Consider the following 18,040-nt stretch of genomic DNA (forward strand, 5'->3'; position numbering starts at 1 on the left):
CAGAGGAAATAAAGAAACACAACGTTTCGGCTGTGGAGCCTTCTACGGGTCTGGCTTCTTGACACCTTCTTGACTCCCGAAGAAGGCTCCACAGCCAAAACGTGTTTTCTTTCGTCTCTTTTCAGCATGAAATAAACCTATTACTTGTTCCATACAAATATACATACATGTCTAACTATTTCAATTAAGTGACACACAAATCTCTTATGTGAAGTCCAGATGAAATCTGAAGTTCGTGGGACTGCAGGTGCTTTATTCGGAACTGGAGGCGTGCCGCGCCCTAGCTACATCATGGCCATCAGCTGCAAGCAAGAAGTTGTTGAGGCAGAACTAAACTAGCGTGGCGGAAAAAAGAAGGGTCTTCGGAAAAGGTACGTCGTAAAAACCAGGAGCGAAGAAGAAACGGACACGGGTGGTGAGATCTCGACGACGACAAGGGTTGCTGGCGTTGAGACACCTGAAGGTAGCGATAACATTAGCAACAACGGCGATTAGTAGTGCTGTTCGGTTCTGTGTGTGTCTGCGCAGGCCAGTTAGGTACCGTAGCTGTTTCATCACCTCCCCGCCACTACACACAAGACCCACCCTCGCTCACCCCTTCAGACGGCCCTGGCTGTAGAGGTGGAGGAGGGATGCAAACAAAGATATTCGTGAGGGAGAGAATATGTCTATGTCTTTGTTGTAAATGTCTGTAGATTTTATTTTACTTCTATTTTTTAGTCTTGTTCCATGTTAATTTTATTATTTTTATTTGCTTTGGCAACACTGATTGTACCCATCGGTCATGCTAATAAAGCACCTTGAATTGAATTGAGAAGGGGGATCACCTACAGTATTGATGTTTTAGAGGAGAGGAAATGACGTTAGGAGTGATTGGTAATTACGGACAGCTGAGTTCAAGTGAACTGGGCTGTCGTCATCCCTCCTGAGCTTTCGCTATAAACGCCAGCATGTAATGCACCTTGCTCAAACATGCTCTTGCACTGGCCAGAGCTCGAACCCCTACTCCACATCTTTGGCGGAGGGGGTGAAGTATCATACTCAGAGCTGACATGTCAAAGCGAAACGCAGCATTGTCAATTCAAGGATGAGAACATTACCCGTCGCTTAAACCTGGGGAACCCGTCAGTGGCACCAGCAGTTAATTACAGCTGTTATTTCTTTCCGCCGTCTTTGCAGATATGTCAGAGATGTCTCGTCCTCGCACTCTGACCTACATAGAAACCGAAGTACAACAATTTCCACCCATCCATTTTCTAACCGCTTTATCCAATGCGGGGTCACGGCGGACCTGGAGTCTATCCCAGCAAGCATCGGGCGCAAGGCAGCCAGCCCATAGCAGAGCACACACACACCAGCGCCCGTTTTCCCAGAAGCCCATTAACCTACCAGTATGTCTTTGAACTGTGTTGGGAAACCCACACAAACTCGGGGAGATCATTCAAACGCTGCGAGGCAGCAATGCGCCCTTACCGTCTGACGATTGCCCTCAAAGGAATATTTAAATAATCTTAATATAAACATATATAAACCCCAAACGACAATTTTGCAAATATTTTCCTTTTATTTACATGACCAACGAATAGGTTCTTAAGATACCTGATAAATTATCACGCAGGTTAATTCGTAAAAGTCTTTTGCATATTTTTTTTATTAATCTTCACCAGAGTGTACCCCACAGTTGATATATGGGCTCTTGCCCTCCCTTCGTTCTGACTCACTGAAATACATCCTGGTCTCACAGCAGGACGCCCCATCACCCTGAATACTGAGTTACATGTTGTTGTTTTTTTAAGCCACCAGTCACATTCACCTTCGGCAGACTGCCCTTTAAATAATTTTAAATATTCCTTTTCGCCACATCTGTCCGGATTCTTACGGTCTTGTAAACATTCACTCTGCTCCACTGCTGCTGGAAATGAAACAAAGCTTTCTGGGTTTTTTTTTTAAATCAACGGGTCTCCCAATTGGCACCAGTTTTCCTCCTCCGGTACTGGAAGGGAGAAAAAATCCATCCCTTTCGTGAGAGGCACTTCTTCGGTCTGTTTCATAGCTGGGAAAAGACTTCATTCCTCGTGTAAAACTCCGAAGACACGAAGGAAGTGGCTCTGGCCCGCTGGGAAACGGAGCCAGATTTATTTGGAGTCCCCCGTCTGATCATCTTTCTTCTCTAAAGGCATCATTTCGGCATCCAGGGCCCCGTAGGATGTACCTCCGGTCTCCGGCTGGATCTTATCCGTGGATGTTTTCCCTGTGAGGTGTTAAAGCAGAAGCGAACAACTGCAATAACGAGTTGCTGGTGTTTTTCAGTACACAGATTTATCGTCTTCATGAGAAATATCCCGAAAGGGGGAACAACGTCATCTGAGCAAGTCAAATAGAGGTTACACTTTAAAATGTTAACTGTGCAGTATTTACTAAATTGTCCATTTTTCCATTTGTGAACGCAGTCCCGAATTGAACACTGGAAGAACCACATTTTATACTATTTCCAGCACACCCAGCGTGTACTTTAAAGAAATAACACGGTTTCCCCTCAGATGTTGCATGGGGTGAAATAATGGGGTACTTCATTACAACGAACGTAAGGAGGACGCGACCTAAAAAATCTGACAAAAACTGGTTTAACATGCTCTGTCTCTGAACTGGCCTCATCACTCTGCTCTCCTCCCCACTGGGAGCTGGTATGTGGGGAGCGTTCTGGCGCACTATGGCTGCTGTTGCATCATCCAGGTGGGGCTGCACACTGGTGGTGGTGGAGGGGAGACCCCATTAACCATAAAGCCCTTTGAGTAGAGTGTCCCAAAAAGTGTTGTGAATCTGTACCTCTTATTATTCATAGTTGTATTATTATGGAGAATTATACTACTTCTTCAAGTACATATCCAAGTCCTCAGTTACTCATTTAGCACCTACTCCCATATACAATATGTACCTACCAGGTACTTGCCCGATGTCAATGAAAGGATGCTCCGTTTTAGATTCTGGTCTGTTTCTGGCAATCAGAAACACTCCAAGGAACGACAGCAGGCACCTGCGTTGGGCACACACAAGAAGGTGAAAAGTGTCAAACGCACACACCCAGCTCAAGGCTTGTACTCTTTGAGTACCGACGCCTGAAAACTGCAGGGCTTCTGCAGAGGTCAGCAGACCATCATGACCATTGCCTGCTTCTGCTGCTTCACATTAAAACAAAGTGTTACCTTTAAGTAAATATGCAGCGGAATGGCATTCAAATGTGCACACTAACTCATGACTCATTGGTGGCCTATTCCACATATCAATTTGGGAATATAGTGTGGATGTAGAATATAGGTCCGGTATGTCACACCTTCTCCCCTCGCTGGTGCCGGGAGTCAGGCAGAGGCCTGTAAATTCTGATGTTGATCTCCACAGGGACTTTGCATGTGCTAATTTGCAGTTTAAAAAAAAACCCTCCAAGATGTCAGAGAGTTGGTTTTGTTCCCAGGTGATTATTATTAGTTTTGTAATCCAAACTGCTTTGGAGCTTCCCCAATAGAGCAGGTGAAATTCTTTCAGCATGAATATTGTTAAGATGAAGGAATTTCAACTCTTCTTCGTTTAATCTGCTTTGATGGGGGGAGGCCAGAACCAAAGAAACGACACCAATATACAGTTCAGGACATTTAAGATCGTCGCAGCCTAATTGTACGCTTCAAAGCATTTCGGTGACACCAAGCCTGTCCCCTGAGTTAGGACAGACACTCCCCTTGTGCAACACAAAGGAGGAGCGCCTGTACTGACCCACAGTACTGTATTCTGGAGCACAGTGTCCTTGTGGAAGCACCGCATCACGTGACAATATTGTACGTCACCCCTGGGGCGGAGCGGTGGCACTGTGGCTAAGGATTTGCGCCTGTGGCTGGAAGTTTGCCGGTTTGAATCCTACTCCGTTGGGCCCCCGAGCAAGGCCCTTTACCCCAGCTGCTCCGGGGGGGCTGTATAAATGGCTGACCCTGCGCTCTGACCCCAAGCTTCTCTCCCTGTCTGTGTGTCTCATGGGGAGCAAGCTGGGTATGCGAAAAAATTTGTATACGGACACGAAAGTGATCTTAACGGTTATTGGGGGGAAAAAAAGAGGGTAAAACCTTTTTCATTTCAGGGATCAGGTCCCACTGAACAGGATTTACACAGGCTACAAAAACCCAGCTTTTGGTATCAAAGCCAGTTCGGTGATGTGCCTGATGCGTGTGAGGGAAATGAAGGTACTGTACAGAGCCTGAGGTCAATAATCAACACACTGCATTCTGATACAGAGCTACTGTATACAGACAAATGAATAGAATTATAGTAAATTACAAAGGAGGATATTGTTACGGCTAGAAACGTCAATCTCTACAATCCAGCAGCAGCTGCCTAAATCATGGGGCTCCGACCCCATGTGAAAAAAGAACTGGAGCTTGCCTTCGGTACTTAAGAAGCTTATAATACAAATTCCCCACTGTGTCACATTCAGATAAACACATTTTGTTGACCCCTTTATCTTTATTGACAGAGCACATTTGCCATTAGTGTAGCCTAAAAGGGGTAAGACGTTTGTAGTGGTGTCCCGGATGGCACTGCTGGGTACACATACAGTATGTAACAGAAACACTCAGACAAACACAATGACCGTGGCAAAGAAAAAACGACAGCTCAAAAGCCGCAGTGATCTACAGGCCGAATTGAAATGAGCAACAAGGCACATGAAGAAACCCTACGGCACAGTAAATTAAATATGTCCCGAGTTCATTTGCTTTTAATTTCCTTTAGTTGCATAATGAAACAGAAACCAGAGGGAACAAGAGGAAACTACATGGAAGGGTGTTTAAAAATGAGAACAAGAGGCACTTATTCACAACAAGCTATCCAGCCATATACTGTAGCTGAAGCCAAAGTCTGGATTTTGTCAAGAAACATCTGGATGAGATCCTTGGATCAATTCGTTACCAAATGCGTCAAGAGGTGCCAAGTGGGGTCCTGGTGCATGGAACCATTCTTCCGTCAATAATACTGTTACAGCTGTAGGTAACTATGGATGTCTCAAAGAATCCAGAACAACAGGTAATGCCTATCTGGTGTCAACATTTCCAGCTTCAAAGCAGAGGGGATGTTTGCTGAGATGTAGGGAGTCCCGATTCAGTGATCAAAGCAATCATAAAGTTTACCTTGGTTTACCTTAATCAATTAAGTTCTGTGTAAATGATTATGAGTCAATCAACAGTCCAGAAAGATGCCGTATAAGGTCAGATCAACAGAAAAGTAGAACAGACCACAACAGAGAAAGAGCGTCCTTGTTCAAGTTCAGCCGAAAAGAACACATTCGATCACTGTATCTGAACCTTGCTAAGAGAGCTTGCTATTCTGTAGTTTTTAGGGAACTTGATTTCCTGAGTGAAGAAGCCCTCGGTTAAAAACAGCCTCTCCTGCCTAGCGGGTGCATTTCAGAGTAGGGAGATAGGTTTGCAGTTATTTTGTGGCATTTCGGTTTGCAGAATTTTCCGGTTTGAGTAATTTAACAGCCGGTAGTATTCTACTTATTCTAGGAGGCAGCTTATCTTATTTTTGGCTTCTCTAGGCAGCATTTAAGAGTCAAATACGTTATAGCAGTCTGGGGGTTTTCTGGGTGGTCTAGATGTAGGCCTCTGAAATGCCTTGTCTGTAAACATGTAAATAGAGAAACCTCTGGGTTGTATGTCTGTTATGTGTAGTGTGTGTATTGTCCATGTTAATATATTTTTTTTAACCAAGTATGCCTGAATTATTGCTCTCTTCACCAAAGCTGTGCCAGAGAACAAAGATCTCATGTGCCTTAACTATACCAACCGCTCAGGTACAGTACATCCTTGGCAAAGTCCTTACAACTCGGGGGCTATGATTATCTAACTTATTGATTTGTCTGTCATTTTATTGGTCATTTCCTGATTTTCTCCATTTTCGAAACTGCCCATCTGTCAAAACATTTTGAATCCTTTTAACCCACAGTAAGACAGTGTAACTGTACACAAGGGGTGGCTGAAAAAGCGCCTGTTCATGTCACCCTTGGATGTTATACGTCGGCCACAACAAGGTGAACTTTCAAAACTATATCAATATCAACTATTTTAAAAGAATTACAGACAACAGTGAAGATACTGTTATACTGAGAAGCACTTTTAACAGTCTATCTGTAATGCTGTGTTAATACTTCAAACCACCTTTAATAAACTGTGAAATACTTGTAAAACAGAACATTTACTGTGTAAGCAGAGCTCTGGAGTATAGCTCACAAACATCTGGCTAGCTCTTCTTTTTTAGCTCTCCTTTCTGAACATCAGTAAACCTGAGACGGCGCACAGCTGGCGTCGAAGCAGATGTCCGCTTTCCGTGAGCCGAGTCCTGACGGCACACCTGCTGTGTGGGGCACTGCGGAGCAGGTGTCTGCCAGCCATCTCAGCTGGCCGGAAAATGCTGTGCACGCAGAGCTTTTCTGCTAGAGTTACCACTCTAAAGAGTCTCCTGAGACCCCGGACCGTACTGTTAAATTCTCAGGCATAAATTTCCCCACCTTCCAGCTGGTACAGGAGAAGGCAAAGTGCTCTCAGCAACCCAGCCTGCCAGTTTCAGTCCATTGCAGGAATAAGCTACAGGCGTTTTGATTAATGATGTCATTGATTTCAGCTCAGTGGAATGAAGGCCAGAGCGCTGTGTGCCGCAGGAGGACTGTATGTGGCAGAGTTCTACATGAATTTTGCCCGATAAGTGGAGCTCAGTGGAGTACTTACCCAAACAGAAACATGAAGATGTTTAGCAAAGCTAACCCGTAAAACTCCTGATAAAATATTACACCTGCCAAAAAAAAAAAAGAGAGAGAAGATATGAGCAAACAACGCTGAGCCAGTTAGGTAAGAATGTGAGCTACCCTCCCATTTCAGACTGAATTTATAAAACAAAGCAGGTCTCAGACATCCATTCAGAATGTTTTTCATGCTGTAAATTCAAGTATGTACAGAGGCGTAATTCAAAACCGTATTTGCCTAGACTCAAAGTGCACAATTTAAGATAACACCCCTTCCTGGTGTTGTTCTTCTGCAACCTTTAATGAAGTTGATGGGCTTCCTGATTTTACTGGCAAATTTGCAACTTTTAAAAAACGGAAAGGAAACTAAGCGTCACATAAGCAAAAGTGCGGTCAACCACTCAACCCACACACAAGAGAGGGTGTGTCAGGGGTTGACATTGCTTTCTCCTGGGACATTCTGTATCGCAGGGCCTTGCTCTTAACGAGCTGCATTCCAGCTAACTGGCACCTGATTTTCCTCATCCAGCACTATTCCCTTAGTTCTGGGTGATATTATAAAAGATTATTCTTTTTCTGATCCATGGAGCACACTGTCCTACTCCGCCACCATCTGCCAGACCCTTTCAGCCAAGGAATTGAGGTAACAAAATAAAAAATGCAAGCTCTTTCGTATTAAAGCAGATTTTGGTACATGAAAGTTCAACTGGGCATTGACAGAGCTAGGCAATGAATCCAGTAAAATAACAGATCCATTACCCCAAAAATACCGTCCCTCTAAGAGTGGCAGTTCAACATTATAGATGAATTTAAGTATTTCTTTTCCATGAACTCAGTATGGGTACTAGTCTATTGAACTGTTCACATCGCAGTTTGTAGTTCACAGCAGTAAGGCACAATAGGATTGAAATATAAGGTAAAAGAACCATACATTTGTCTGTATGTGAAGCACTTCAAGACCAAATTCCCTTTTGGTATCAATTGAATTTTATTAGAGGGAAGGATCCCTGTCTTCGTGTGAGTTTCCTCCCGGTGCTCCCACAGTCAAAGACATAATAGGCTAACTGGTGGGTTAACTGGCTCCTGGGAAAACTGGGCCCTGTGGGAGAGTGTGTGTGTCTGCGTGTGCCCTGTGATTGGGGAGTCCCATTCAGGATGTATCCCACATTGCTCCCACTGCTTGCTGGGATAGGCCCCGGTTCCCCCGCGAGCCCGAATTGGATAAAGCGGTTAGGAAATGGATGGATGTAGGCATGGATTTAGACCTTGAAGTAAGGAATTAATTCTACCATTGCGCATTCACCTGGAGAGGGACCGTTTTCCCTCTCAGCAGGAGGACTGCCACACTGTCCCCCAATAGACTTACAGTACTGCTCTATTGAACTGATTGAGAGCAGGCCCTTTCCAGGCCAAGTTTACCATAACAGGGGAGCAGGTATTATGGTCATTGGTCTGTGAAATACCACAGCTCTACTCTTCTCTCTCTCCCCCCCTCTGTCCTTCCTCACCCTGCCATCTGAAAGATAAACCCTTACACACTGCCAACATTCAAACAGTGATCAAATCATTATTCTGTCTTATTGTGGACTCTCTCTCTCTCAGCTGTGAACTGCACTCCTTGTTGCAGCTGCTGATAAGAAGAGTCTGCAAGAAGGGTCTACTCAGCTGTAATCACTTGCTCAAGGTCTTTTCCTGCTCAGAACATTGTACTTTTCCATCTGTGTTTAATTCAGTTAACTGAGTAGAATATGCTGCCCTTCCTCGTGTGATAATGTCAGAGGGGTATAAAGTCTTTCTGACAGCTGTAACCCCCCAAGACTGTCTGTAGAACTTTCCAAATACACTCTCCCCTGTGTGCTTCAATAAAGAACTGTCTTATCCCGAATTGCAGGTCATCTGTCTCTTATGAGCATGTTCATACACTTTACATCTACGTGGGACTCAGTCTAAAAAAAGTGGATTAAATATCATGGCCTTGATGGACGATTCTCGGTTTCTTGTCTCTGTTCTTTTGACTCACAGCTTTCTTCTGGTGTTTTGGAATGAAGCTTCTTAAGCAGTATAATCCTTACAAACCTTAAGAATCGTAAAAAAGGAGCAAGACACAAACAGTGTGGGATGATGAAAAATAGACACCTGTTTTACACAGCAGAGTCCAGCTCCTAAAGTCCATTGAAGCAACAATATGCTCAATATCATATATACCACGATATATCTTCATTCAGATGTATTTGTGCAGCACTTTCTATTTCTCCTCTAGACTCTGTCCAACGTCTGCACGACAGGTGATATCGTAGCAGACAGAAGCCAAGCGACAGCCTCTTTCCCAGAAGGTCATGCTTTCTCTCTGTAAACCCCTTATATGCAGAGCAGAACGGAATCACTTCCTCTAGGCAGTGTTCAAAAATGACTTTTTTTACAGTTTAAATGTACGTTTAGGAAAAAAAAGAATTAAGAAGCATGCAAATACTTAAACAGGACAACGGCCGAGCACTTCTAAGAGGGATAAAGACGATAAATACAGCGTTGTAAAACTAGTTTCCTTCTACGTCCACATGCAGTCCTGAATAAAAACAAATTGCCTGAACATTGAAATTCAGCCCTGTTTGCTCTACTGTTATGAGTTTGAATTCCACATAAGGCTGCAAGTATGAATTCATCACCCGAGGGAACCAAGTGATCGTTATTAGCAATTTGAAAGGGACAGCAGCGCGTGCGTTCTGCCGAGTTCGAAATCCCACTTTCATCCCTCCGATGAAAGGCCCCTGTTTTGCATGGGGCCATTAAAGAGTGAGTCATGACTGTTAAGGAGGTGGAAATTCATTCCTTTGAGACCGAAGCTGCAGGAGGAAAGGCAATACAATCTAGCTGAACGGGCAGGCTTCACAACCACTGATCACTTGCAGATTTTTTTTTTAAATTTCACAACGATTAAAACCGGCCATACAATTTTACCTTGCAAAGAAAAATGCCAGTTCCCCCTTTCTACATATGGAGTTTTTTTGGTTTATTAGCGAGATGCTGATCTGTGCGATTAAATAACTAATTCTTTCTTTCTGCTGGCGGATGACTCACACAGAGAACTACAGAATGTAATCCTCTATCTGCACAGCATCATTTTCCAAGAAGCACAGCAATGAAAGCCTCAGTCTGGCACTTCCCAGCAGCCTGCCTATCAGAGGCTCGATACTCCTATTAGGACTGCAGGTTGTGCATCAAACAGTGGAGACTTTGATGCAAGATGATCAAAGACAGGCACACCTGTTTAACACACTGCCATCGTACACAGAATAAACCTCATGCACAGCATACCTTAAAAACACAGCTCTGATTACTCCCCATTCTGTCCAGCCTCTATACATGTCCAGAGGTATTGTTGCAGAGAAAAGCTGTAATTTTTCATTCTAATTAAATGCATTAACTCTTATTATGTACAAAATGACTGCACTTCTATTCATGATTTGCTGATGCTCCCTGTTGGATTCACAAACGGAAATAGAGCAACAATGTGTGTTGCATTTCTTATATTATTGGATTTAAAATGGTCGAGCAATCCAAACCGTGTCTTCATTTTCTTCCTCATATACAGCTCTTTTCCAGAGACCCCTCACTCAAAATAACATTTTGTTAACATTTTACCTCATCTGAATCCAGCAACAAGATGTTTATCATTTCTGCTTACTTATGACTACTGTGTGAACAAATATTGCAATCCTTCATCAGCAAAGCCAAAACCTCAATGTAAGAAATATTGTTCTTCTAAGACAGACACACTGTCGTCTTCTAAAAACATAAGGTATTCACCCTCTTATGTAAACTATGCAAAGCAAACATGTTGAACCACATACTTAACCTGTATATATAAATAAGAATACATCACTAAAAGCAACATATTTTCATCAAGCTGTGTTCTAAAACTGAGATCTGTGATATACTGTAGTACAGCCATTTAAATAATTAGCTATCTTACTTCACTCAAAGCAGTATCAGAGGAATTTAAGAATCTGGTCATGTTTCACAGTCTCCAAAAAGGAAGCAGACATTCTAACAAACAAAATTATTGTCACACAGAGATAAAGGTGAAAACGTATAGCATTTATTCTTAGGCCTTAAACCTAACAGATTGACCTTGTTACACCACATGCTTCTGGTTTTGCACACATTATGCCAGAGGATGAACACTTTGAGTCTTTTATTATCAAGCAAGACAATGTCATCCATGATGTTATGAGTGGCCAACCAAGCAGAAAGAATTGAGATTTCCCTCAAGAAGATATTAAAAACCTGATTTTTAATCTATAATAATGCCACGGGTTACTGGGTTATTTGTAAAGACTACTAATTTTAAATCTCCTCTCCCTGCCTTGTAAACTGATTTAACAGGTGATTTGACCACAATGTATAATTTTCTTGCAACTTTGCATTTTCAAACAAATGTTCAGCATTAGCAGAGCATTTACAAATCAAAAATGCACTTCTGCATCAATATAGTGATAATCCTTGAGGACAGAATTACTTTCAAAAGGTTCTAGTCCTGTATATTCCATGAGTACATTAGCATTTTTCCTCTAGCTTGGAAGTCTTGACAGGACAGCTCTATGTGAATGCAAGATTTAAGAATTCACATTCATCAACTAGATTTTTTGACATACAACTCCTTCTAATTTTCAATCGGTATTACCCTAGTTCCTTAGGCATTCAAGGATGTTAACAGAATGCCCATTTAGAAGAATCTCCCACATCTCATTTAAATAATTAGCTGTCTTACTTGCCTCAAAGCAGTATCAGAGGAAGTTAATAATCTGGACATGTTTCAGTGCATCTCCAAAAAGGCAAATCAAAGAGATCTATTATCATCAAAGCTATGCCTTCCTTAATCTTTAAGCAGCTTTCCCCCGATGAATAAGACCACCAAAAGTAGAATAAAATAAAAGTACACACGAAATGAACAGGATAGAAAATTAAGTGGTTATTATCTGAGTTATCAGTGTTGTTAAAGTTCAGTGAATTTTCAGTTATGGCATCTTTATCACTCCTGCTTGAAATCATGTCTGAGGTGTCTTCCCCTTGCTAATTTCCCTGAAATAGGTAGTGTGGCAAATAATTATATAAATATATAAACAAAAGGCATTTTTTTTATCAACAGTACCAGAAATACACACAGTACCTGCAATTATTGCACTTGCTGTGAAAAACACAAAGTTAATGGGCACCACTTCAGTTGCATTGAAAAGCTTCATAGCCTGGTTTAAAAACCTGGGAAGAAAATGAAAAGAATCAGCGTCATAGAAGAGCAACACCCTCTTCTTTCAAGAAAGCAGAGAGATTTTTGTTTGACACATTACCTTTTGAAAACTTCAACCACTGTTAGTCACGCTGAAGAGGGGTAAATTAAAAAAAGCAAAAACACCATAACAATCGTCTACATCACACAAACACATTTTAATCACAACCAACAAAGGGAGAATGGCCTCGTGTTATTTTACCTGCAGACACAAGTGGTAAAAAACAGTAAAAAAAGTGGTAAAAAGTAGAAACGACTGGATGTAAAGGCTGGAGACAAAACACAGAACTAACTAATTAAACCACCTTATTCCACATCCTCTTTCCCAACACAAGGCACACACATCTTTTTTAACACACACAAATGGTTTATAGCCGAGAGGCAGCTTGTTGTTATATCAGTATTTCTACATTTTGCTGCTGTTTGCAATGTGATACGGACCATTCCGAGACACCTTAAATAAGTCGATCAGTATCTGTGGAAACTCACTGCATGCCGATACGCTGTACAGTATGTGTTTGCTATTTGACTTGCAAATGTAGAACAGAGATACTTGACACCTTGGTATGATGAGACCCGAAATTAAGGGCTGAGAAAAAAATGCCAAGACTTGCCAGCTGTTTGCAACATGGCCATTTAAAATCCATCTTACATCTCACTTTAACGCATGTTCTTCTCCACCTAGACACTCAACAAACTAAAAATGCTTGTGAGCCTGACTTCTAGCGTAAATAAACACGGACGTACCTGATCTGAAAGGCACAGGAAGCGACCATTACCACCGTCATCACGTAGAATATGGGGTAGGTGAGCTGCAAGCTGCCTTTCACCGACTCGGTTATCATGCCGGAGACGGCCTTCACAGAAATGACCGTCAGGGAGGCTGCAATGACAAGGAAAGGCATGCAGTCACCCGGCAGAGGGTCAGGAGCACCACTGCACCCTCCTGCTGGGTGACTGCTGCCCGGAGGAAAAGCCACTTCTGGGGTGAAGGGCCCACTGGCACGGCGATGGCACTGCTGAAGCAACGCAGCGTCAGGTATACGTTAGGCATTTTCACCAAGGGGTGGCGTCCCATTGCAGGGTGTGCCCTGCCTTGTGCCTGATGCCTGCCAGGACAGGCTCCAGTCCCCCCACAACCTTGAATTGGACAAAGAAGTTAGAAGGAACACAGATAAAAAGTTTATAACGGGATAGCAGTTTGTCCTTAAAGTGCTATTTCAACCGCCTGCAGCTGGTTGCATTCAAGTTGCAGCGCCATGACTTTGTATCTGACTGCTTGTTCTACAGTTAGTCACATGAAGGGAAAAAAAACACACACTGACATGCGACTCTATGACGACAGTGGGGATTATTTGCGATGCAAACAGTGTTAGAAAAAAGTGAGGGTAATTACTCACTGAACTGAAAAAAGTACTTCCTCTCAATTCTGACAATCCACAGTCATATTTAGCCATTAAAACACCCTCTGTCCTTGACAATATACTGGACATTTCAGAGTGGCTGCAGGCATATTGTTTAAAAAAAGGCACTATAAGAAAAAATTGTCTCTTTACAATTTTATATACAGCACTGCTTGCCATTACACTGAACTCCTTTTCTCCTGCTCTTTAAGCACAGCAAGACAGACCTACCTAGCAAAGCTACCAGCATCAGCACCACAACAATATGTTTCACGTTCTTCTTCTCGTGGAGATACAGCAGGATGCAGAACACAATTATTTCTAAACACTGCAAAGGAAGAAAAAGATCATAAAAACACGCAAATGATTAAAACGGTGTGCACAACAGCGCAAAGCGTCTCGTGTCATTGAAAGATAAGGAATGACTTTCATTTGACAAATCTTAAAAGTTCTGTTCTAGCAAAAGCACAAACCCAACAATCAGTATTTCATTTCTAGTTAAATTAAACCCCCCCTCCAACTGGGAAGTGACATTGAAAAAGTTTGAATATTTTCGTCAAACAATGGAAAGCCTCTCTGGTACTGCTAGAGGCACACCTTGTGAGTTTATCTTTGATGAGATCTTCTGATAGAGTTCCCATTGAACTGAAATACTTGCAATATTCTACTAATCTTAACACCATCCCTTAGATCACTGTTTTCTATCTGCACTGAGTCACTCAGTTTCTGTAAATGATACTTCTCCTACCTCATTTACCTCAGTGATGATAACTCCCCCCTTCTTATCGATCTGAGTATTCATTGCAATTTATTGCAAGACTGCAATGGAAGGAAAAGCCGCATATCAGCAGAATGACTGTAGCTCTCCATCTGCCCCCAAAAGATCTTCATGCCGAGAGGCCACTCAGGGGTAACAGCCACAGGCTTTCGGGAAGACAGCAAATTCGGCTCTCAGCGGAGCTTATCTGAGGTCTCCACAGAGTGTGGCAGAGTGATTTTTTTACTCATCAATGAAAGCGGTTCTACCGTGATGGGAGACAGTGTGTGGAGACACTATAGCGAGAGTCATGCCAACTCCTCGCATTGCTCAAGTCCTCCAGGGAGGCTGAGAGGAGGAATCTCCTTTAACACATACCCGAATGCCTTTGCCGTTGTTAGATGGAGGACAGACTGAGCTCATTGAATTCACAGGTGTTGAACTTCCAGCAGGACATTGCAAGACCGCACAGTGAGACACGCTTATTTATACAAAGATCAGGTCTTTTTCCTTGACCTGTGTCCAACAGAACATCTGTGGAACAAACTGGCCAAAGCCATCAACAAAGTCAGCCATGACTAACCATAGCTACCTGGCTGCAGTCACCCCGTGAAAAGAGGAGAAACTTCCCACAGGAGTCTGTCCAGTGGCTGATAAGGTCTAGGTGTCAATACTGCCATGGCAGTGTTAACGTTCAGAGGTGTTATTCCCGATGCTAACTTTGTCATGTTTCCATTTTGATTCACACTGAAAATGTATCGTTATCATAACTGTACTTTTCTTCACCTTTCTGTGGTTTGTATTGATACTGGTGTTTGCCAAAATGTGTTCAAGCTGTGTGTCATGTTACGTCTGTACATATATTCACGTATATTTCGAGAACACAAAATAGTAATGTTCACTGTTAGTTCAATGTTAAAATAAAAAACATGCATGTATATTTAAAAACATTTACACATTTCCAGGTAAATTCTGCTGTTTGCTGCACTATAAAAGAAATAAATGCAAGGTAGTTTAGTTGCCATATTGTAACCAAGCCACGTAATTAATTGTAAAGCTGAAAATTCCTTCAATTACATCCTGATGATCATTTGTATGATGTCTACCGTGATGATGATAAATCTCCTTCACATTTAGAAATTATCACTTTGCCGTCATCAGAAAAGATGATTAGACAAGATTAAATGTTTCTTAACCGTTACCTAAATAATCGATCCTTCTGGGTCTGAAAATGTCACAGATCATGAAAAATAAGCAACATTTTAAATAAAAAAAAGATTGAAAAACATATTTCTGCAGCTCATCCATGGGAGCGCTGAATAGCCAACTGTAATATTCTGCCGTGAAAAGACACTGCATATTATTCATGAATTTGGTTTAACTCCCATAAAGACAATTAGTGAAGGCAACACTTCTGAGCATCATTAATCTCATTTATGACCCTGTCTTCCAATCTCCTGGTGAGCTGAATAAAGATGACCTCAGATCTTTGGTATTTTCCCCACGTAAACACCTCTCATGGTTTTTTTTATTGGGTGCGTGTTCATATTTCCCCTCTCCTCAGACCTCAGCTCAGAAACACTGCTAGACGCATTAGAAAGCAACCCACCTGTCCTCTCATCTCACGTGATGCACACTCGATAGGACAATAAAAGATAAGGCTAAGAGTTTACCTGCGAAACCCGCTGATCAGCTGTGAAAGGAAAGCAGACTTGTGTTCTACCATAATGCAGGGATAAAGCAGAAGAGAAGGTCTCCACGTACTATGTAAATGAGAAAATGCCAGCTGACGGAGTACTTCTGGACGACCCGTGCCGTGATCTTCTGCGCAACACTGGGGGCAAACGTGATGAGGAGATAGGTCCCGGATACCGCGAGCGCCCCACCTGCGTAAACAGTATTAACAGCAGGTTCATGGGCAAATTCTCTTTCTGATTCAGAATTGATCGCATGAGAGAATGTTTCACCAACATTCTAATTATTTCACCAATATTCCAATCACCCAGCTAATGATGTTTTTTTTTTTCCACTGATGTTAATCAGACTACACCGGCCTTCATTGCAAAGGCTTTCGTGTTCATGTGTCTGCCTTAACGTCTTTGACCGTCTCAGCAAAATCTCTCGAACCCCTTTTCCTCTGAATGGCACCCAGGACACCTACAAGTATGCTTGCTAACCCGAGTCAAAACGGGTACAAGTGATGTTCCACTGCCTCGTCGGAGGAAAAGAAATCTGTTGTATTGACTGTAATACTAAGAGATTTTTTGTGCTATGCACACATTTATGTACTGTATATATAAGGTTAAAAAAAACACGCAGGTTGATTTAATAATCCTGTCAATAACATGCATCCTGGCTCCGACTGAGTGCACCGGTCAACAACTTTTTTTTGTTTTCGGACACCCACTGCGATGACGGGCCGCCAGTACATACCCAAGATATCCGAGGCACGCAGGGTCTCTTTAAGGAAAATGACGGAAATAACTGCACTGGCTGGAAGAGAGAAGGGAAAGCACTCGCTTCAGTGACCATCATAACCCCCCCCGCAGTGCCACCGGACAAAGGTGAGACCTCAATTTATCTTTCTGAGCTCACACAGAAACCCCTTTACTCCTCCGCTGCACACTGCGGGACAATTCAATACCGAGCCACGAGTCCGGAGGCACTTAGTTTCGTTTCCTGACAAAAAATGACATCGTGATCAAAGTGATAATAGTTTCAGATGCAGTTAGTATTGACTGGTCGCTGTTATCGTTTGGCAACGAATAATGAAGATTAGGAAAAACAATACGACCGAACGTACAGTAAGCAGTCCCCCATGACTGCGTCATAGGATGACGTTAATTCCAGGTAACGTTACGTCAATGACATTACAGGTTTTAGCTATAATTATTAAAACTGGCTCTGGAGTGAGTGTGCGGGTCTGTGTTTGTCTGCGTGACCCTGTCTTCTACCTGTGTCTTGTTGGGATAAGCTGCAGGTCCCCCACAACCCTTAACTGGATCAAGCGATTTGAAAATGGTGGATTACCATCCACAACCACATCAAGACATCTGAGGCCATCATTAAGATTGAAAATTGTAATCAGAAACAAGAAATCCCAATATATTGCATACTGTTTTGATTCAGTCCAGGGCAGCTTCTGAGAAAATGTGTTCTTCCCCAGCTGCTGGAAAAGTGGTTATAAAAATGTATCATTTTTGAGGATTCCTAGAAAGAGGTAAGAAAATGGTTCTTGGAAATAATCGCCATATAAAAAACAAGCAATGTGTGATTATATGTACATTAATCTTGCCAACAAAACCTACACATTAACCTACGCCATCAAAAGCTGATGTCCATAGTTTATTTCCAATATCCCAGGTTAGTAAGAGGTCCTAGACACATTAGACAAAAACAGGGACAGGAATTAATTCATGATCAAATTCAAACACAGCTTAATGAAGTTTAGGAGACTGAGATGTGGAAAGTCACGAAGACCTATTTATCAAAACAAGAACTTCATGAAAAATTCAGCAGATAGGATTAGCACCAGACTGGATGGGAGACTCTCTGCATCTAAACAGGGGGTTATGGTTTATGAGGTGTCACTTCAAAAAGTGAAAGAAGCATTTTTGTCAGAGAAAGGACATTTTTTTCCTAAAATAATAATAATAATTATAATAGCGATTTGTTTGCCATCAAGGTAATTAAATTAAGAGCTCCTAAAGGAACTGTTTATGTACTTTTCCACAATCCAAAAGCCTGAAATAGACCAAAATAAATCAATTTTTAATCATACATATACAGTACAGACTATGTTGCACACGCTGTCAAAT

The 18,040-nt window shown here is 42.2% G+C and overlaps 1 protein-coding gene across 2 annotated transcripts in view; it reads right to left on the bottom strand.

Moving 5' to 3' along the window:
- Positions 1 to 1,544: 1,544 nt before the first annotated feature.
- Positions 1,545 to 18,040, bottom strand: part of LOC102694627 (NIPA-like protein 2) — a 32,912-nt gene continuing 16,416 nt past the window's right edge. For both annotated transcript variants that reach the window (XM_069194834.1, XM_069194833.1), the window contains 8 exons: positions 16,656 to 16,715; positions 15,987 to 16,108; positions 13,697 to 13,793; positions 12,810 to 12,945; positions 11,946 to 12,034; positions 6,765 to 6,828; positions 2,940 to 3,034; positions 1,545 to 2,251 (listed from right to left, as the gene is read on the bottom strand). In XM_069194834.1, coding sequence (XP_069050935.1) covers positions 2,136 to 2,251; positions 2,940 to 3,034; positions 6,765 to 6,828; positions 11,946 to 12,034; positions 12,810 to 12,945; positions 13,697 to 13,793; positions 15,987 to 16,108; positions 16,656 to 16,715 — 779 coding nt within the window. In that variant the 3' untranslated portion in view covers positions 1,545 to 2,135. The remainder of the gene's footprint in view (positions 2,252 to 2,939; positions 3,035 to 6,764; positions 6,829 to 11,945; positions 12,035 to 12,809; positions 12,946 to 13,696; positions 13,794 to 15,986; positions 16,109 to 16,655; positions 16,716 to 18,040) is intronic.

This window comes from Lepisosteus oculatus, chromosome 10 (genome assembly GCF_040954835.1).
Source record: "Lepisosteus oculatus isolate fLepOcu1 chromosome 10, fLepOcu1.hap2, whole genome shotgun sequence".
Classification (NCBI taxonomy): domain Eukaryota; kingdom Metazoa; phylum Chordata; class Actinopteri; order Semionotiformes; family Lepisosteidae; genus Lepisosteus; species Lepisosteus oculatus.